The 16,529-nt window shown below is 43.0% G+C and overlaps 1 protein-coding gene across 6 annotated transcripts; it reads right to left on the bottom strand.

Annotated features, from left to right (window-relative positions):
- Positions 1-10,038: 10,038 nt before the first annotated feature.
- LOC142891122 (uncharacterized) lies at positions 10,039-12,529 on the bottom strand. 6 transcript variants are annotated; one of them, XM_076030492.1, is made up of 8 exons: positions 12,277-12,528; positions 11,846-12,145; positions 11,163-11,411; positions 10,990-11,088; positions 10,799-10,885; positions 10,678-10,706; positions 10,408-10,446; positions 10,040-10,315 (listed from the first exon to the last, which is right to left on the bottom strand). In XM_076030492.1, exons 1-8 carry the CDS (start codon positions 12,479-12,481, stop codon positions 10,214-10,216), a joined length of 1,110 nt encoding a protein of 369 aa, XP_075886607.1. In that variant the 5' UTR covers positions 12,482-12,528; the 3' UTR covers positions 10,040-10,213. The 6 variants fall into 6 exon arrangements, with proteins under 6 accessions (XP_075886609.1, XP_075886607.1, XP_075886608.1 ...); XM_076030493.1 differs by having other exon boundaries at positions 10,041-10,315; positions 10,402-10,446; positions 10,799-10,886; positions 11,030-11,088; positions 12,277-12,526; XM_076030491.1 differs by having other exon boundaries at positions 10,046-10,315; positions 10,402-10,446; positions 12,277-12,517.
- Between the last annotated feature and the right edge of the window lie 4,000 nt (positions 12,530-16,529).

The following is a 16,529-nucleotide window of genomic DNA, read 5'->3' as shown; positions in this document are numbered from 1 at the left end:
TGAAAACTTCCCGCAAAGTACTCATGTGCTCTGTCCAGGTGGATGAATACACAACAATATCATCTAGGTAAGCTTCACAATTTTTTACACCAGAGAGTACTGTGTTTACGAGTCGTTGGAAAGTAGCAGGAGCGTTCTTGAGTCCAAACGGCATGACTGTGTACTGCAGGAAGTGATCGGGGGTAACAAAAGCGGATATTTCAGATGCACGGGATGTGAGAGGCACCTGCCAATATCCCTTTAAGAGGTCAAGCTTGGTGACATATTTCGCAGAACCCACCCGATCGACACAGTCATCTAACCTGGGGAGAGGAAACGAGTCTGATTTAGTCAGAGCATTCAATTTGCGGTAGTCAGTGCAAAACCTGGGAGTTTGATCTGATTTTGGCACTAAAAGAGAGGGAGAGCTCCAGGGGCTGCTACTTGGTATAGCAAAACCATTTTGGAGGAGATACTCTACCTCCTTGCTCATTATGGCTCTCTTAGTGGGATTGGTCCTATAAGCGTGCTGTTTAATTGGTTTGCTATCACCAACATCAATATCATGTCTTAAGACAGTGGTCTGGGTGGGTTTGTCACCAAACAGCTGTACATTTTCATTAATTAGAGCACATACATCACCTGGTGCGGGCATACTCAGATGGAATAAATAATCATCTAGCCGCCCCAAGATTTTAGAGTTCTCCAGCCGGGCTGTTGGTGCCGTAACCAGCTGGTCACGCAGTCCGTCCTCCTTGGGACAGTACGCTGGAACTACAGCTACTGGAAGAACACAGGTTAACGGGGCTACCGTATGCTCACTTACAACGGCAGCCTGACGAGTGATGTACGGCTTCAGCATGTTGATGTGACACACCCGGGACTTCTTCTTTCTGTCTGGTGTTTTAAGCACATAATCAGTATCGCTTAGTTTCTTCTCAATTTCATAAGGACCACAAAATTTTGCCTGCAGACTAGATCCCACTAGAGGCAACAGGGCCAGAACTTGTTCACCTGGACTGAAGGAGCGGCAGACGGCTTTTTTATCAAAGCGCTTTTTCATATCACTTTGTACACTAGAGAGAGCATCGCGAGCCAGCCCAACTGCCGTGTGCAGTCTTTCTCTAAAGGTGCTAACATAATCTAACATAATCTAAAATGTCTTCACCCTCTGGCTTCCAAAGGTTCTTACGTCTCGCTCCTCCACCCCTGTGCTGCCGACAGCCATCACGATGCTAACTTTGAAGATCAAGTTGAGAGAAAAAAGATCTCTGATGTTTGTGAGTGGCAGCTTTTCTCTGGAGTCTCTGAGGTGTTTAAACATGGAAAACAGAGGAGATCAGTTCAGCTTTCTGAAAGCGGGAAGCCTGGAGAGCATCTCTGCCTGAAGACATTCAGCTGCCGTCTTCTGAGAAACTGAGGCGTGATATCGGAAGAGTTTTTTTGTTTTAAATATGACATCATGACAGGAAATTGCAGTTCAGTGTGAAACCAAAGCCAAGAGAGGAGAAATGACCTCAGCGCTGCAGGAGTCTCTTCATTTCTGTCTCCACTATCTATTCTACTAAACTGCAGGTGTCATTGTGTTGTGTGCCTCTCTGTCATCTGCCTTCATAAATTAGACAATAAAATACAGAATTTTGCAAAATTTACTCCCATGCCAAAGCCTGTTCAGTCCAAATAGGCTTTCCGTAGGACTGTGTTCACACGTGTGCTGTAATAAAAAAAAAAGATGTTTAAGACGACTCCCGTCTATGAGCCTGTCTGCTTGCAGTGGCCAAAGCCCCTTTGTTGAGCCACTCCTGCCGTTGCGACGTGTGGAAGTGTGAAGATGTGCGCCCAATACGCAAAGAAATATCAGGGAACGGGAGTTAAATTTTACAATACTGTGTGGGTTTATTTCCATATATCACGACAATAACTCATCCCATCGTATAGCATTAATCACGATCAAAACTCAATCCTGCAGTAACAAAAATAGCGAACCCAAAACTGATCAATGCAAAACACAGGGCACCGTCGAAAACTGTTTGATACCCAATCAGCAGCAACACCTGCTACTAGGTTCACCTGGCTCAAATGGACTGCCTGGTCTGACCCAATACAGCCCCCTACAGGCTTGGCACAGAAACATGAAAACAAAAATAACTAAAGCTGCAAGCAGCGTTTGCGCGACTGAGCCGCCGTGGCCGACGCCGACCCCCGACCTTTGCCGATGCCTGCAATTGACCCCCGTCCTCTGCTGATGCCCCCGACATCTGCTGACTCTGAAAGAAGTCTTATTAATCATAAGTCTGTGTATGCACATGATGCAGATTTTTCACCTCCATTTTCTTTTCTTTTTTTTGGAAGACTGTCAAATGTAAAATATAGGCCTTGATGAGACAAAGACGTGGATGTTTGAATGACGTCTGTGTAGCACTTTCCTAAAGGAAACTGCAGCAATTTATGTGTGTGTTGAAAAAGAGGGAGAGAAAGAGAAAGGCGTTAGGGCTCCCAACTAGGAAGAGCAGAGTTTGCTCCGCTCGGGCCGCTAGCTCCGCTAGCTTTGCAACCTTGGAAACATAAGCTGAGAACTTGTCCATTTCAGCGTCTACATTCTTTGTAATGAAGGTCCGGTCTATGTCATACTGAATTTTCAAGCCCGTCGGACTTGCGCTTTCTGAGCCTTGTATTTTGACTTTGTTCCAAACAAGTGACAATAGCTCACTTCCGGTTTGTCTGGGGTCAAAGGTCAGCATATCAGCAAATAGGTCTGGATTGACCTAACGCGTGGGTCTTGGTCCCATGTCCCAGGGTTTCCCACAAATAAAATGGTGAACTGTGGCCTTCTTAACATTAGGTCTCTACATTCTAAAGCAATTTTAGTTAATGATTTGATTAGTGAACAAAATGTTGATATTTTTGGCCTCACAGAGACATGGCTACGTCAAGATGAATATTTTAGTCTTCATGAAGTCACTCCTCCAAGTCATATTAATACTCATAAAGCTCGTGATAGTGGTCGAGGAGGTGGTGTTGCAGCTATTTATAATTCCAACTTACTAGTGGCTCATTTGAGAGTTTAAGTATGTCTATTTTGTTGTCACCTGATAGACAGGCAGATTCCGTTGAATTCATTGTTGTCTACCGTCCCCCTGGTCCATATTCTTCTTTCTTAGATGAATTTTCAGAGTTTTTGTCTACTTTAGCATTGACTAAAGACAAGATCATAGTGATTGGAGATTTTAATATCCATGTTGACATTGAGTGTGACAGTCTGATTTCCCAATTTAAATCAATTTTGGACCCCTTATGATTCCTCCAAGTTGTGAATGTCCCCACTCAAAAGCATAATCATACTTTAGATCTTGTTCTCACCTTTGGCCTTAGTATAGAGCAGTTAACAATCTTTCCCCAAAATGACCTTTTATCTGACCACTTTTTGATCACTGGCTGATTACATTCCCCAAGCAAAGTCTATAATGAGTAGAAACATTTCGGACTCTGTTGTTGCTAAATTTACAGAGAGGCTTCCTGCTTTGTTAGATGCTGTTGTACCTTTAGGCATGCTTTCGGCCTCTCCCCCTACCCACTTGACTGATTTTGATCTTGACTCCTGGACAGATCATTTTTCTGGTATTTTAAAATCAACATTGGATGATCTGGCCCCTTATAAAGTAAGAATGAAAAAGCAGGATAGATCAGCCCCTTGGTTTAACTCCTCTATTCGCAAATTAAAACAAAATTTGCGAAGGCTGGAGAGAATTTGGCTTTGGTCAAAAACAGCTTCATCCTTCACAACTTGGCAGGATTGCTTTAGGTCCTATAAAAGGCCCTGCGTATGAGTAGAACTTCCTACTATTCTGCTCTTATTGATGCCAACAAAAATAACCCAGAATTTCTATTTAGTACAGTTGCTAAGCTGACGAGGAGCCCTAATTGTGTTGAGCCTTGTGTCCCTATTGGTCTGTGTGGAGGGGCAAAGTGGCCTCCCCACGAAAAAGGGGATCTGGACCGACCGGGTTGAGGTGGTGGAGTTGAAGGAGGAGGCAGGCAGCATCAATTGCAGGAAGAAATGACATTTATTCTTTTAACCCCAAAAAAACCCATAAGTAAAGCAGCAGGAGACAACTTCACATTCCCCTAGTCTCACAACAGACTAGTCAGCTCTCCCTTCCCACACCAAAATGAGCGCTCTTTATAGAGGGCAGCAGCATATGGCCAATTGGGCCACCCCACTAACCGTGGTGACATCGACCATAATGAACATTTCAAAACAAAACAATAACACAAAGAAATACACCCTTCAATAAACAGAACACAATCCCCCCCTAAACATACAAACCCTTAAATACAAATAAACCCCACATTTTCCACTTAATTATATATTCAAACCAAAAACCAACACCCCCCCTTACGGCAATGGGCTACTCCCGACGCCGACACCCTGCTCACGGCACACGTTCCTCCGCCCCAAAGCACGGCTGGGCAGAAAAACAGTATTAAATACAAAATAAAAATCCCCTACACAACCCTGTGTGTGTGTGTGTGTGTGTGTATGTGTGTGTGTGTGTGTGTGCGGGCGCGTGCGTACGCGTAAAACAGCGTCTCTTTCGCTCGCTCTGCCGCGTGGGCAACGCCACGCCGCCGCGTCCTCGTGGGGGAGACAGTGAGAAGGGGAGGCGGAGATCGCTCACAGTCTGTCAAGCAATGACTTCATGAATTTTTTCCAGCAAAAAGTAGAAGATATTAGAACTGAGATTAAGAATTCTTTGTCTTCCACTGGTCGCATAGCAGATCTTTTTCAACATAATAATAATAATGGCATGGATATGCCACATAATATGTAGTGTCCTTCTCAAACTGTCTTGGGTCTGTCTCTCGTGGATAAATCCAGTCTGGTCCAAATGGATATGAGATGGCAAAAGTCCTTCAACTCTCCTGGCCAATATTGACATATAAATTTTATAGTCTATATTTAACACTGATATCGGTCAAAATTGTTTACAATCTAATGAGTCTTTACCTTCCTTTGGGATTACTGAGATTATGGCTTGTTTCCATGAGGGGGGAATTTCCCCATCTTTAAGTGCTCCATTACATAACTGGCAAAGTCTTGGAGTTAACTGTTCCTGGAAAGACTTGTACCACTCGGCAGTGAAGCCGTCTGAGCCTGGGCTCTTACATGGTTTGAGTCTTGATATTGCTGCCTTGACTTCTTTTTCCGTGATGTCCGCAGTCAGGGTTTTATTTTGTTCCTGTGTGATTGTGGGAAGATTTAAAGAGTCCAGAAAACTCGTCATCTCTTCTTCATTATCCAAATTTGGATCAGAATATAATTCCTTACAATAATTTTCAAAAGTTTGTTTAATTTGGTCTGGTCCAAATTGGATTTTCTTTTTTAGTTTGGGGGCATCTTATCTTCTTAATTGTGGCATCTGCCTGTTGTTTCCTCAGTTTATATGACAACAGTTTCATTGCCTTACTTCCAGCCTCATAGTGCCTCTGTTTCAGGAAAACCAGTTTCTTTTTAACCTCTTCTGAGTATATTTCATTCATCTCATTTTGTATTTTTTTTTAATTGTTACATCCTTGTTAGTCCCTGATCTACTTTAATGGTTTTTTTGTAATTCCTTGAGTTTAGTCTGCAAGGAACTAAGCTTCTCCTGTCGCCTCACTTTTTTTTTTTTTATTTTTAACAAAGATGAAATAGAAATTATTTTCCCACACTTCTCCATTGTTGTTTTCATTGAAATAGTCCTCTATTTCTTTTCCTAGGTCTGCTTTTAACTGGGGATTATTCAGTAAACTCGAGTTCAGTTTCCATAATGTAGTTTTTGGGTTATTGCTAATTTTAATTGTCATTACTATTGGTGAGTGATCAGACAAATCAATGGTTCCAATATCACATGACCTGATTCTACAACGTTCTCTCTTAAATGTAAAGAAGTAGTCAATCCTTGAATAAGTCGATTGAGGTGCAGAAAAATAAGTATCGTCACGGCCTGTCGGATTAAGCTCCCTCCAAACATCTATTATGCCGATTTCCTTCATTATTGAGTTTATTTTCTTAACCATAAGTTTATTACTTCCTAAATTAGAGGTGGAGGATTCCATTTTTGATAATCTTATATTCATATCTCCTCCGCATATAAGCACACCCTGAGCTTCAGTAGACATCAAATCAAATAACTTTTTTTATAAAATGTCCAATCACTTCCAGGTGGAGAATATATGCTAAAGAGAGTCACCATCAGCCCATCAATCCTTCCTGTTATCATTACATATCGACCCTCTTTGTCTTTCACCTCTAAAATATGTTCATATTGAACCTGGTTTGAAACGAGGATGGCTGATGGAGGAGGATGACTAAAATACATATTTAAAGCCAGCCCTTTTCACTTTTGCATGTTCAACTTCAGATAAATGTGTTTCCTGAAGGAATGCCACATGAGTACCCTCCTTTTTCAGTTTTGACAATATTTTAGCGCTCTTAATTGGATGAAGTATTCCATTCATATTGAAGGAGACCACTTTCAAAGTATTAGTCACCAGTACCATTACTAAGGTTTGTTTTACAGGTTACAGATTGGGTTAATGTGACATCTCCATTTCTGCTCTGAACTGCAGTGAACACAAAAAAACAAAAACAAAAAACCTTGAACATGGGTAGAGATAACTACAATAAGAACAATACAGACACAAGAAATAGACTTCCACTGTTAGGGAAGCTCCAGGATTGAGGGGAAAGCCTGATTCAACAAAAGGGCCCCTCTTTGAAGTTATAAAAGATACTTCAATTGGCATGACAGTACCTTATCATGGCAGTCTTTCCACCAGTCCACTCCCCCATTATAATCAAGCCATCTTATCCCAAGCTAAAAGTCAGTTTTATAGGCAACGTGAGGCACGTGGGGAAAAGAGGAGAAAAAACAAAAACAAACCCTCCCCCAATATAATTCTGTTTTAAGTCATTAACATATTATCAATTCACCTGATTAAACTGTAGGAGGTCAGACAAATTAGGACCCTGACTTAAGAGTCAGGACTCCGGAGGATCGTGGCGGTAGATACTGAGCTTCTGCATCTGCTCCAGGTGTGATGCTCCTGGACGATGTTTGTTCCCGACCAGCTCCCACGCCGTGGTACGAGATTTAGCAGGGCCAGGTTCATCTTGATCGATGGGAAATCCTCTTTTCCGCAGGTCATCTGCGGCTTCTCTTGCGTCGTTGTAAATCCTGGCTCCTCCGTCCAAAAACACCTTAAGCTTAGCAGGTGGGGGGTATGGAACCGCACGCCCTTCTCTTTAAGCACCTTCCTTATTCCTGCATACGCTCTTCTTTTCATAACTGTCTCTGTCGGATAGTCGTGATCAAAATAAACTCTTTCGCCTATGTAAAAGATCTCCTTCTTCTTCCAAGCAGACGACAGGATCAGATCTTTAGTTGTGTACTCCCGGAAGTTAATTATTATTAACAGGGGCTCTCTGTGGTGGTCAAGGACCCAGAGCTCTGTGACAGTGGTGTATTTTCAGGTCGAGCTCGTTGGGGACGTCCAGCTCTGACTTCAGTTATTTGGCCACAAAGTTCATCATATTATTTTCTTCCTCACCTTCTGGTATTCCGAGCTTCTAAATCCGTCATCTTTTGTGTTCTTGTTTATGCTGTATTTTTCGGAGCGAATCCTCCAGGTCCTGATTGCGCTCCTCCAGCTCGGCCACGCGCTTCTCAGCTTCCTGGACTCGGGTGGATGTGTTTTTCAAGTCGCCTCTAATGTCTCCCAGAGCCTGGTTAAACTTGTCTCGGAGTTCATCCGTCATCTCCCTCCTCACGTCACCTCTCAATTCAGACCGGAATGACTGCAGCTCGTCCTTTACATCGGAGCCTATAGTCTCGATCTCATTGTGTATATCGACTAGGAAGCTTGCTTCAGCCGTGTGGAGTCCGGCCAAGCTAGGTGAGCTAGCATTAGCGTTGTCGTCGCTCTCCACGGCCACTTTCTCAGATTTTTGGGATCTTGTATTCTTTTTGCTTTTAGCTCTGCTGGTTTTATCCCCCTCCTTATTCATATTTACTAAATTACCGTATTAGAATACTTGAAATCTGGGGATGTATTCTGGAGTGATGGGCATTCCGGCTCTTTTTAGAGAACCAGCTCTTTTGGCTCGGCTCACTAAAAAGAGCCGTCTCTTTCGGCTCCCAAACGGCTCTTCAAATGTTTTTGGTACCTAAAATAATTTATTACCAACAGTAATAAAAGATTATGCGGAATATGAATTACTAATGTAAAAAAAGAAACATGGACTATGTTCAATGTATATAACATAAACACACCTTTATTTATACACTCTACAGAGTGATAAAAACTAAGATAGAAAGTGCAAAAAACAAATGTTTAACTATTTACAAATGAACTTAAATAACTATTATCTATATAACAATTTTAAACTTTTAGTTTTTTACTACTAAACAAATTTAAAGTCAAACAACATAAGCTTACGGAAACTCACACAACAAAATATAAATTAAAATGTGTAAAACAAAAAGAAAAAAAATCAGCATTCAGATAACAGTTTTGTCCTTTAGTGAAGATTGACATTGAGAAAAACCAAGTGCCTCAGCTTTGAGGGGCTGATCCTGTTTCTTCTCTCTGTAATTATCTGCCCTGTTTTGTCAGAGTCTCCGTGCCATCACATGTGTAAGGCCTGCTCTTTTTCTTTCTCGTCATGAGTCTGCGTCCCTCCTATCGCCTTTGTGTACCCTCTGCTCAGCGCCGACACGAAGACGATGCCACACATAAGCCCCAATTCCACTGGCCAAAAAACGTGGTGCATTTGGTGGCGGTGGAATCTGCTCACCGAGCCGCGCTGTTGCACGACAAAAAGGGTCAAACGACCCGGCAAGCGACCCGGCGGATAACACCACCTTTTTTACCTGCCGCACGGGATGACGTTGAGCGTAACGTGCGCTAAATCATAATATCGCACCCGTCGCGGCAATCAAATGCGGCATGGAGAGAGAGAGAGAGAGAGAAAAAAAGAAAAAGAAAAAGAAAAAAAAAAAACGTCCGACGGGAGCCGGCTCCCAATCAGGAGCCGGCTCCGTCGTTCGTGTAAAAGAGCCGGCTCTTAGAGCCGTTTCGTTCGCGACCGACACATCACTAGTATTCTGTGTCTCGGGGAGAGCGTCGGGGTTAGTCTGCCATCTTGTCTCTGTGGTCACCGGAAGTCCTGGATGATTTCAAACAAGTAAAAATAGCTCACTTGTGGTTTGTCAGGGGTCAAAGGCCAGCGTTTTACAATGTAGGTCTCTATCCAAGGAATGCGTGGGTCTTTGTCCCGTGTCGTTTCGACCTTCCTAGAGGGCGCTAGAGGCTTTTTAATTTTTGCGGCGGGATTTTGAGAAATTCTTGGTCAATTTTCAAAGTGCGTCGACTTTGGAGGGCCGTTGCACAAAAACAGTTTGAGTAATCAAAACGAAATAAGGAACTTTTTGTAATGAAGGTTCAGTCTATGTCATACTGAATTTTCAAGCCCGTCAGACTTGCGCTTTCTGAGCCTTGTATTTTGACTTTGTTCCAAACAAGTGACAATAGCACACTTCCGGTTTGTCTGGGGTCAAAGGTCAGCATATCAGAAAATAGGTCTGGATTGCCTGAACGTGTGGGTCTTGGTCCCATGTCTCTACGACCTTCCGAGAAGGAAATAATTTCTACGCATTGCAAGACATTTTTAAAAAAGTGATAATAACTCACTTTCTGTTTGTTGGGCAAAAATGTTAGAGCGTACGAAATGTCGGGCTTGAAGAGACGAACGTGTGATATTTTTCCCCATGTTTTTACGACCTTCCTAGTGGAAGCTAGGGCCATTTCTAATTTTGGATGCCTCTAGGGGGCGCTAGAGAGACGGATTTTGCCACGTTGTCTTCATTTTCTTAAAATGTACACCAGATTCTACCTGCTTAGGAATTTATCGTGATTTTGGTATATGTTAAGGGGGTGAAAATGAGGTTTGAAAATTGTTAATAATAATAATAATAATAATAATAATAACAATGCAGAAAAAAGATACGAAAAAACAATCAACTCTTCGCCCTGGCGAAGAACTGCTCTGGGGCTCAGTCCCGAATAAACATGGCTCTGACAATGCTGACTGGACACTATAGTTCATGCTTGCCAAGTCAGTTGTGTTGGTGGAGTTCAATCAGCAGAGTGAGTCTGCCTTTAGTCTCCACTGTCCTTCTGTGGAGGCTTTTTATCCATCCAACGTGTTGACGTTGCAGTAGAGGGTGGACTCATCAGCTGCTCCACCAGAGGGCGCAGCTTCACCTCCATCTTCACCGTCTGTCACCTGCACCTGGGTTGGAGGTCAGAGGATGATCATAATCATCATGGTCATAATAATTAGAATTAAATTGTGTGTTTCTATTGTGTGTTTCTCACTCTGACTTTGGCTCCTCTCTTGGTGTAGCTGACCGCCAGCTCCACCTACATCCAACCACACACAGCTGCGAGTTAGTGATTCCTGTGTGTGTGTGTGTGTGTGTGTGTTTGTCCTCACCCTGTGCTGTCAGTGATATTCTATTTTTAGATGACTCAGCTCTTGTCAGTTTGTGTTGTTTTTACCAGTGTTAACAACTCAAAGAACAGTATGTTTTTAAATGACACAAATCAAGTGACTTGAAGTCCAAATTGTGCAAACACACAATCTTCACTCACTGTGTTCTCCTCCTGAAGTTTCTTCTTGCCTTCAGACGGAGACACAGACAGTCAAATCTCAGCTTCTGAATGCAAAGTTCTCCTCAGAACAAAGTTTGATGAGTGGAAAAGATGCTCCCACCTTTGGCTCTCTCCCAAAGTATAAAGTCCACCAGGATGCACATGACAACGACCACAACCAAAACTGCCACAAGGTGGCGCCACCAGCCTGGAACAAGAAAAAAAACATCCTTTGTTTGAAACTTGACTTGTTTCAGAGGTGAATCCTCCAGAGGCTGAAGAAACAAGATCCACCACAGGTGGCTGAATCACCTCCAGGCTGAGGCTCCTCAGAGTTCCCACCAGTGTTCCCAGTGCTCCCAGTGGCACTAGGCCACCTGGTGGTCAGTGTTGGTGTTGTTGCATCATGGCCTGGGCAAAAAGATTTTAAAAATCAGTTTCTCCTTTCATGGCAACAGGTGTGATGATACTGGTCCCAGTCTGACCTTCAGTCTGACGGATGAGAGGAAACAGCTGCACATCATCAGGAGAATCAGTCCTCCGCACCTCACAAGAGAAGAGCTCCTCCTGGAGTGGCTCCTCACAGTCTTCGTACATTGCTACAGTGTGTTGGCATCTATACCTGGGTTCAGGTTGTGAATAAGGTTTTCCATCATACAGCCACCTCACTTTGTATATACAGGAATCTTGTGATGTCACATAGCAGGACAACTGATGGTTCTCAGTTCTGGTCACTGGTGAAGATGGAGGAGAAAAACAACAACATGGTCACAAAGTTCATCCCTGCAGACAAAAGAGACAAACAGCCTTGTTTCCAGGGAACAAAGGTCAAACATTCCTCAGTGAAGAAGCTTCAGGAGAAAATCTGAACAGAAGAAGGAAGGGAAGTTAAACATGGAACCAACAGACTGTTCATGCAATAAACTCAAAACAATGGAAGACAATTACAACTTCTTCAAAACATCTTCATTCAAATCAACAGCAGCTTGACTTTGTTGCTGAGAGCCAATCAAAACGTGGAACAGAATGATAGAAACTGTGTCCTGGAGCTGCTGCTGCCAATGTCTGGCTGTATGAAGAACAGCCACACACACACACACACACACACACACACACACACACACACACACACACACACACACACTTTAGATTAGATGTAAATACTCACTGGTAACAACTGACAGATTAATGGTCGCTAGATCTTGCTGTGAATCACTCCATCTGCAGTTGAACTGTCCAGCAAGCTTCTCAGTGATCTTCATTATGTCCAGAGAACAGTCACTGGTGAGAGACAGTTGGCCATATTCTTTTCCATGTTGTTGGGAAACCTCCCCGTTTTTAACCAGGAAGATCGCCTTCTTAGAACTCCCAGCAAACAGCCAGTTAATTCTCCTACAGCTTGAAAGCTGTTGACTGGGTAAAGTAACTTTGTCTCCGTTCCTGACGGTAACAAACTGAGGCTCTGCAACTGCAAGAATAAAGGAAGCGGAAGCATTTCTAGACTGTACTGAACTCAGGATGTTAGAAAGCAAACCTCCTCCTTCTCAACTTGGACACCATCATTTGTGAAAAAGTCTTTGGCAATTTTTCAGCTCTTACCTGTAACAGAGATGATGAGTGTGGCAAACACACTCACACACATCTTCACCCTCTGGCTTCCAAAGGTTCTTCCGTCTCGCTCCTCCACCCCTGTGCTGCCGACAGCCATCACTATGCTAACTTTGAAGATCAAGTTGAGAGAAAAAAGATCTCTGATGTTTGTGAGTGGCAGCTTTTCTCTGGAGTCTCTGAGGTGTTTAAACATGGAAAACAGAGGAGATCAGTTCAGCTTTCTGAAAGCGGGAAGCCTGGAGAGCATCTCTGCCTGAAGACATTCAGCTGCCGTCTTCGCGTGATATCGTAAGAGTTTTTTTGTTTTAAATATGACATCATGACAGGAAATTGCAGTTCAGTGTGAAACCAAAGCCAAGAGAGGAGAAATGACCTCAGCGCTGCAGGAGTCTCTTCATTTCTGTCTCGACTGTCATTGTGTCATTGTGTTGTGTGCCTCTCTGTCATCTGCCTTCATAAATTAGACAATAAAATACAGAATTTTGCAAAATTTACTCCCATGCCAAAGCCTGTTCAGTCCAAATAGGCTTTCCGTAGGACTGTGTTCACACGTGTGCTGTAATAAAAAAAAAAGACATTTAAGATGAGTCCCGTCTATGAGCCTGTCTGCTTGCAGTGGCCAAAGCCCCTTTGTTGAGCCACTACTGCCGTTGCTACGTGTGGAAGTGTGAAGATGTGCGCCCGATACGCAAAGAAATATCAGGGAACGGGAGTTAAATTTTACAATACTGTGTGGGTTTATTTCCATATATCACGACAATAACTCATCCCATCGTATAGCATTAATCACGATCAAAACTCAATCCTGCAGTAACAAAAATAGCGAACCCAAAACTGATCAATGCAAAACACAGGGCACCGTCGAAAACTGTTTGATACCCAATCAGCAGCAACACCTGCTACCAGGTTCACCTGGCTCAAATGGACTGCCTGGTCTGACCCAATACAGCCCCCTACAGGCTTGGCACAGAAACATGAAAACAAAAATAACTAAAGCTGCAAGCAGCGTTTGCGCGACTGAGCCGCCGTGGCCGACGCCGACCCCCGCAGCAACAGTTTTGCAGGCCGACGCCTGCAATTGACCCCCGTCCTCTGCTGATGCCCCCGACATCTGCTGACTCTGAAAGAAGTCTTATTAATCATAAGTCTGTGTATGCACATGATGCAGATTTTTCACCTCCATTTTCTTTTCTTTTTTTTGGAAGACTGTCAAATGTAAAATATAGGCCTTGATGAGACAAAGACGTGGATGTTTGAATGACGTCTGTGTAGCACTTTCCTAAAGGAAACTGCAGCAATTTATGTGTGTGTTGAAAAAGAGGGAGAGAAAGAGAAAGGCGTTAGGGCTCCCAACTAGGAAGAGCAGAGTTTGCTCCGCTCGGGCCGCTAGCTCCGCTAGCATTGCAACCTTGGAAACATAAGCTGAGAACTTGTCCATTTCAGCGTCTACATTCTTTGTAATGAAGGTCCGGTCTATGTCATACTGAATTTTCAAGCCCGTCGGACTTGCGCTTTCTGAGCCTTGTATTTTGACTTTGTTCCAAACAAGTGACAATAGCTCACTTCCGGTTTGTCTGGGGTCAAAGGTCAGCATATCAGCAAATAGGTCTGGATTGACCTAACGCGTGGGTCTTGGTCCCATGTCCCAGGGTTTCCCACAAATAAAATGGTGAACTGTGGCCTTCTTAACATTAGGTCTCTACATTCTAAAGCAATTTTAGTTAATGATTTGATTAGTGAACATAATGTTGATATTTTTGGCCTCACAGAGACATGGCTACGTCAAGATGAATATTTTAGTCTTAATGAAGTCACTCCTCCAAGTCATATTAATACTCATAAAGCTCGTGATAGTGGTCGAGGAGGTGGTGTTGCAGCTATTTATAATTCCAACTTACTAGTGGCTCATTTGAGAGTTTAAGTATGTCTATTTTGTTGTCACCTGATAGACAGGCAGATTCCGTTGAATTCATTGTTGTCTACCGTCCCCCTGGTCCATATTCTTCTTTCTTAGATGAATTTTCAGAGTTTTTGTCTAATTTGGCATTGACTAAAGATAAGATCATAGTGATTGGAGATTTTAATATCCATGTTGACATTGAGTGTGACAGTCTGATTTCCCAATTTAAATCAATTTTGGACCCCTTATGATTCCTCCAAGTTGTGAATGTCCCCACTCAAAAGCATAATCATACTTTAGATCTTGTTCTCACCTTTGGCCTTAGTATAGAGCAGTTAACAATCTTTCCCCAAAATGACCTTTTATCTGACCACTTTTTGATCACTGGCTGATTACATTCCCCAAGCAAAGTCTATAATGAGTAGAAACATTTCGGACTCTGTTGTTGCTAAATTTACAGAGAGGCTTCCTGCTTTGTTAGATGCTGTTGTACCGTTAGACATGCTTTCGGCCTCTCCCCCTACCCACTTGACTGATTTTGATCTTGACTCCTGGACAGATCATTTTTCTGGTATTTTAAAATCAACATTGGATGATCTGGCCCCTTATAAAGTAAGAATGAAAAAGCAGGATAGATCAGCCCCTTGGTTTAACTCCTCTATTCGCAAATTAAAACAAAATTTGCGAAGGCTGGAGAGAATTTGGCTTTGGTCAAAAACAGCTTCATCCTTCACAACTTGGCAGGAATGCTTTAGGTCCTATAAAAGGCCCTGCGTATGAGTAGAACTTCCTACTATTCTGCTCTTATTGATGCCAACAAAAATAACCCAGAATTTCTATTTAGTACAGTTGCTAAGCTGACGAGGAGCCATAATTGTGTTGAGCCTTGTGTCCCTATTGGTCTGTGTGGAGGGGCAAAGTGGCCTCCCCACGAAAAAGGGGATCTGGACCGACCGGGTTGAGGTGGTGGAGTTGAAGGAGGAGGCAGGCAGCGTCAATTGCAGGAAGAAATAACATTTATTCTTTTAACCCAAAAAAAACTCATAAGTAAAGCAGCAGGAGACAGCTTCACATTCCCCTAGTCTCACAACAGACTAGTCAGCTCTCCCTTCCCACACCAAAATGAGCGCTCTTTATAGAGGGCAGCAGCATATGGCCAATTGGGCCACCCCACTAACCGTGGTGACATCGACCATAATGAACATTTCAAAACAAAACAATAACACAAAGAAATACACCCTTCAATAAACAGACACAATCCCCCCCTAAACATACAAACCCTTAAATACAAATAAACCCCACATTTTCCACTTAATTATATATTCAAACCAAAAACCAACACCCCCCCTTACGGCAATGGGCTACTCCCGACGCCGACACCCTGCTCACGGCACACGTTCCACCGCCCCAAAGCACGGCTGGGCAGAAAAACAGTATTAAATACAAAATAAAAATCCCCTACACAACCCTGTGTGTGTGTGTGTGTGTGTGTGTGTGTGTGTGTGTGTGTATGTGTATGTGTGTGTGTGTGTGTGTGCGGGCGCGTGCGTACGCGTAAAACAGCGTCTCTTTCGCTCGCTCTGCCGCGTGGGCAACGCCACGCCGCCGCGTCCTCGTGGGGGAGACAGTGAGAAGGGGAGGCGGAGATCGCTCACAGTCTGTCAAGCAATGACTTCATGAATTTTTTCCAGCAAAAAGTAGAAGATATTAGAACTGAGATTAAGAATTCTTTGTCTTCCACTGGTCGCATAGCAGATCTTTTTCAACATAATAATAATAATGGCATGGATATGCCACATAATATGTAGTGTCCTTCTCAAACTGTCTTGGGTCTGTCTCTCGTGGATAAATCCAGTCTGGTCCAAATGGATATGAGATGGCAAAAGTCCTTCAACTCTCCTGGCCAATATTGACATATAAATTTTATAGTCTATATTTAACACTGATATCGGTCAAAATTGTTTACAATCTAATGAGTCTTTACCTTCCTTTGGGATTACTGAGATTATGGCTTGTTTCCATGAGGGGGGAATTTCCCCATCTTTAAGTGCTCCATTACATAACTGGCAAAGTCTTGGAGTTAACTGTTCCTGGAAAGACTTGTACCACTCGGCAGTGAAGCCGTCTGAGCCTGGGCTCTTACATGGTTTGAGTCTTGATATTGCTGCCTTGACTTCTTTTTCCGTGATGTCCGCAGTCAGGGTTTTATTTTGTTCCTGTGTGATTGTGGGAAGATTTAAAGAGTCCAGAAAACTCCTCATCTCTTCTTCATTATCCAAAATTGGATCAGAATATAATTCCTTACAATAATTTTCAAAAGTTTGTTTAATTTGGTCTGGTC

This window comes from Nelusetta ayraudi, unplaced genomic scaffold (genome assembly GCF_046127955.1).
Source record: "Nelusetta ayraudi isolate G7.1 ecotype Tasmania unplaced genomic scaffold, CSIRO-AGI_Nayr_v1 ptg000028l, whole genome shotgun sequence".
Lineage (NCBI taxonomy): Eukaryota > Metazoa > Chordata > Actinopteri > Tetraodontiformes > Monacanthidae > Nelusetta > Nelusetta ayraudi.
This window is presented reverse-complemented; position numbering and strand designations above follow the sequence as displayed.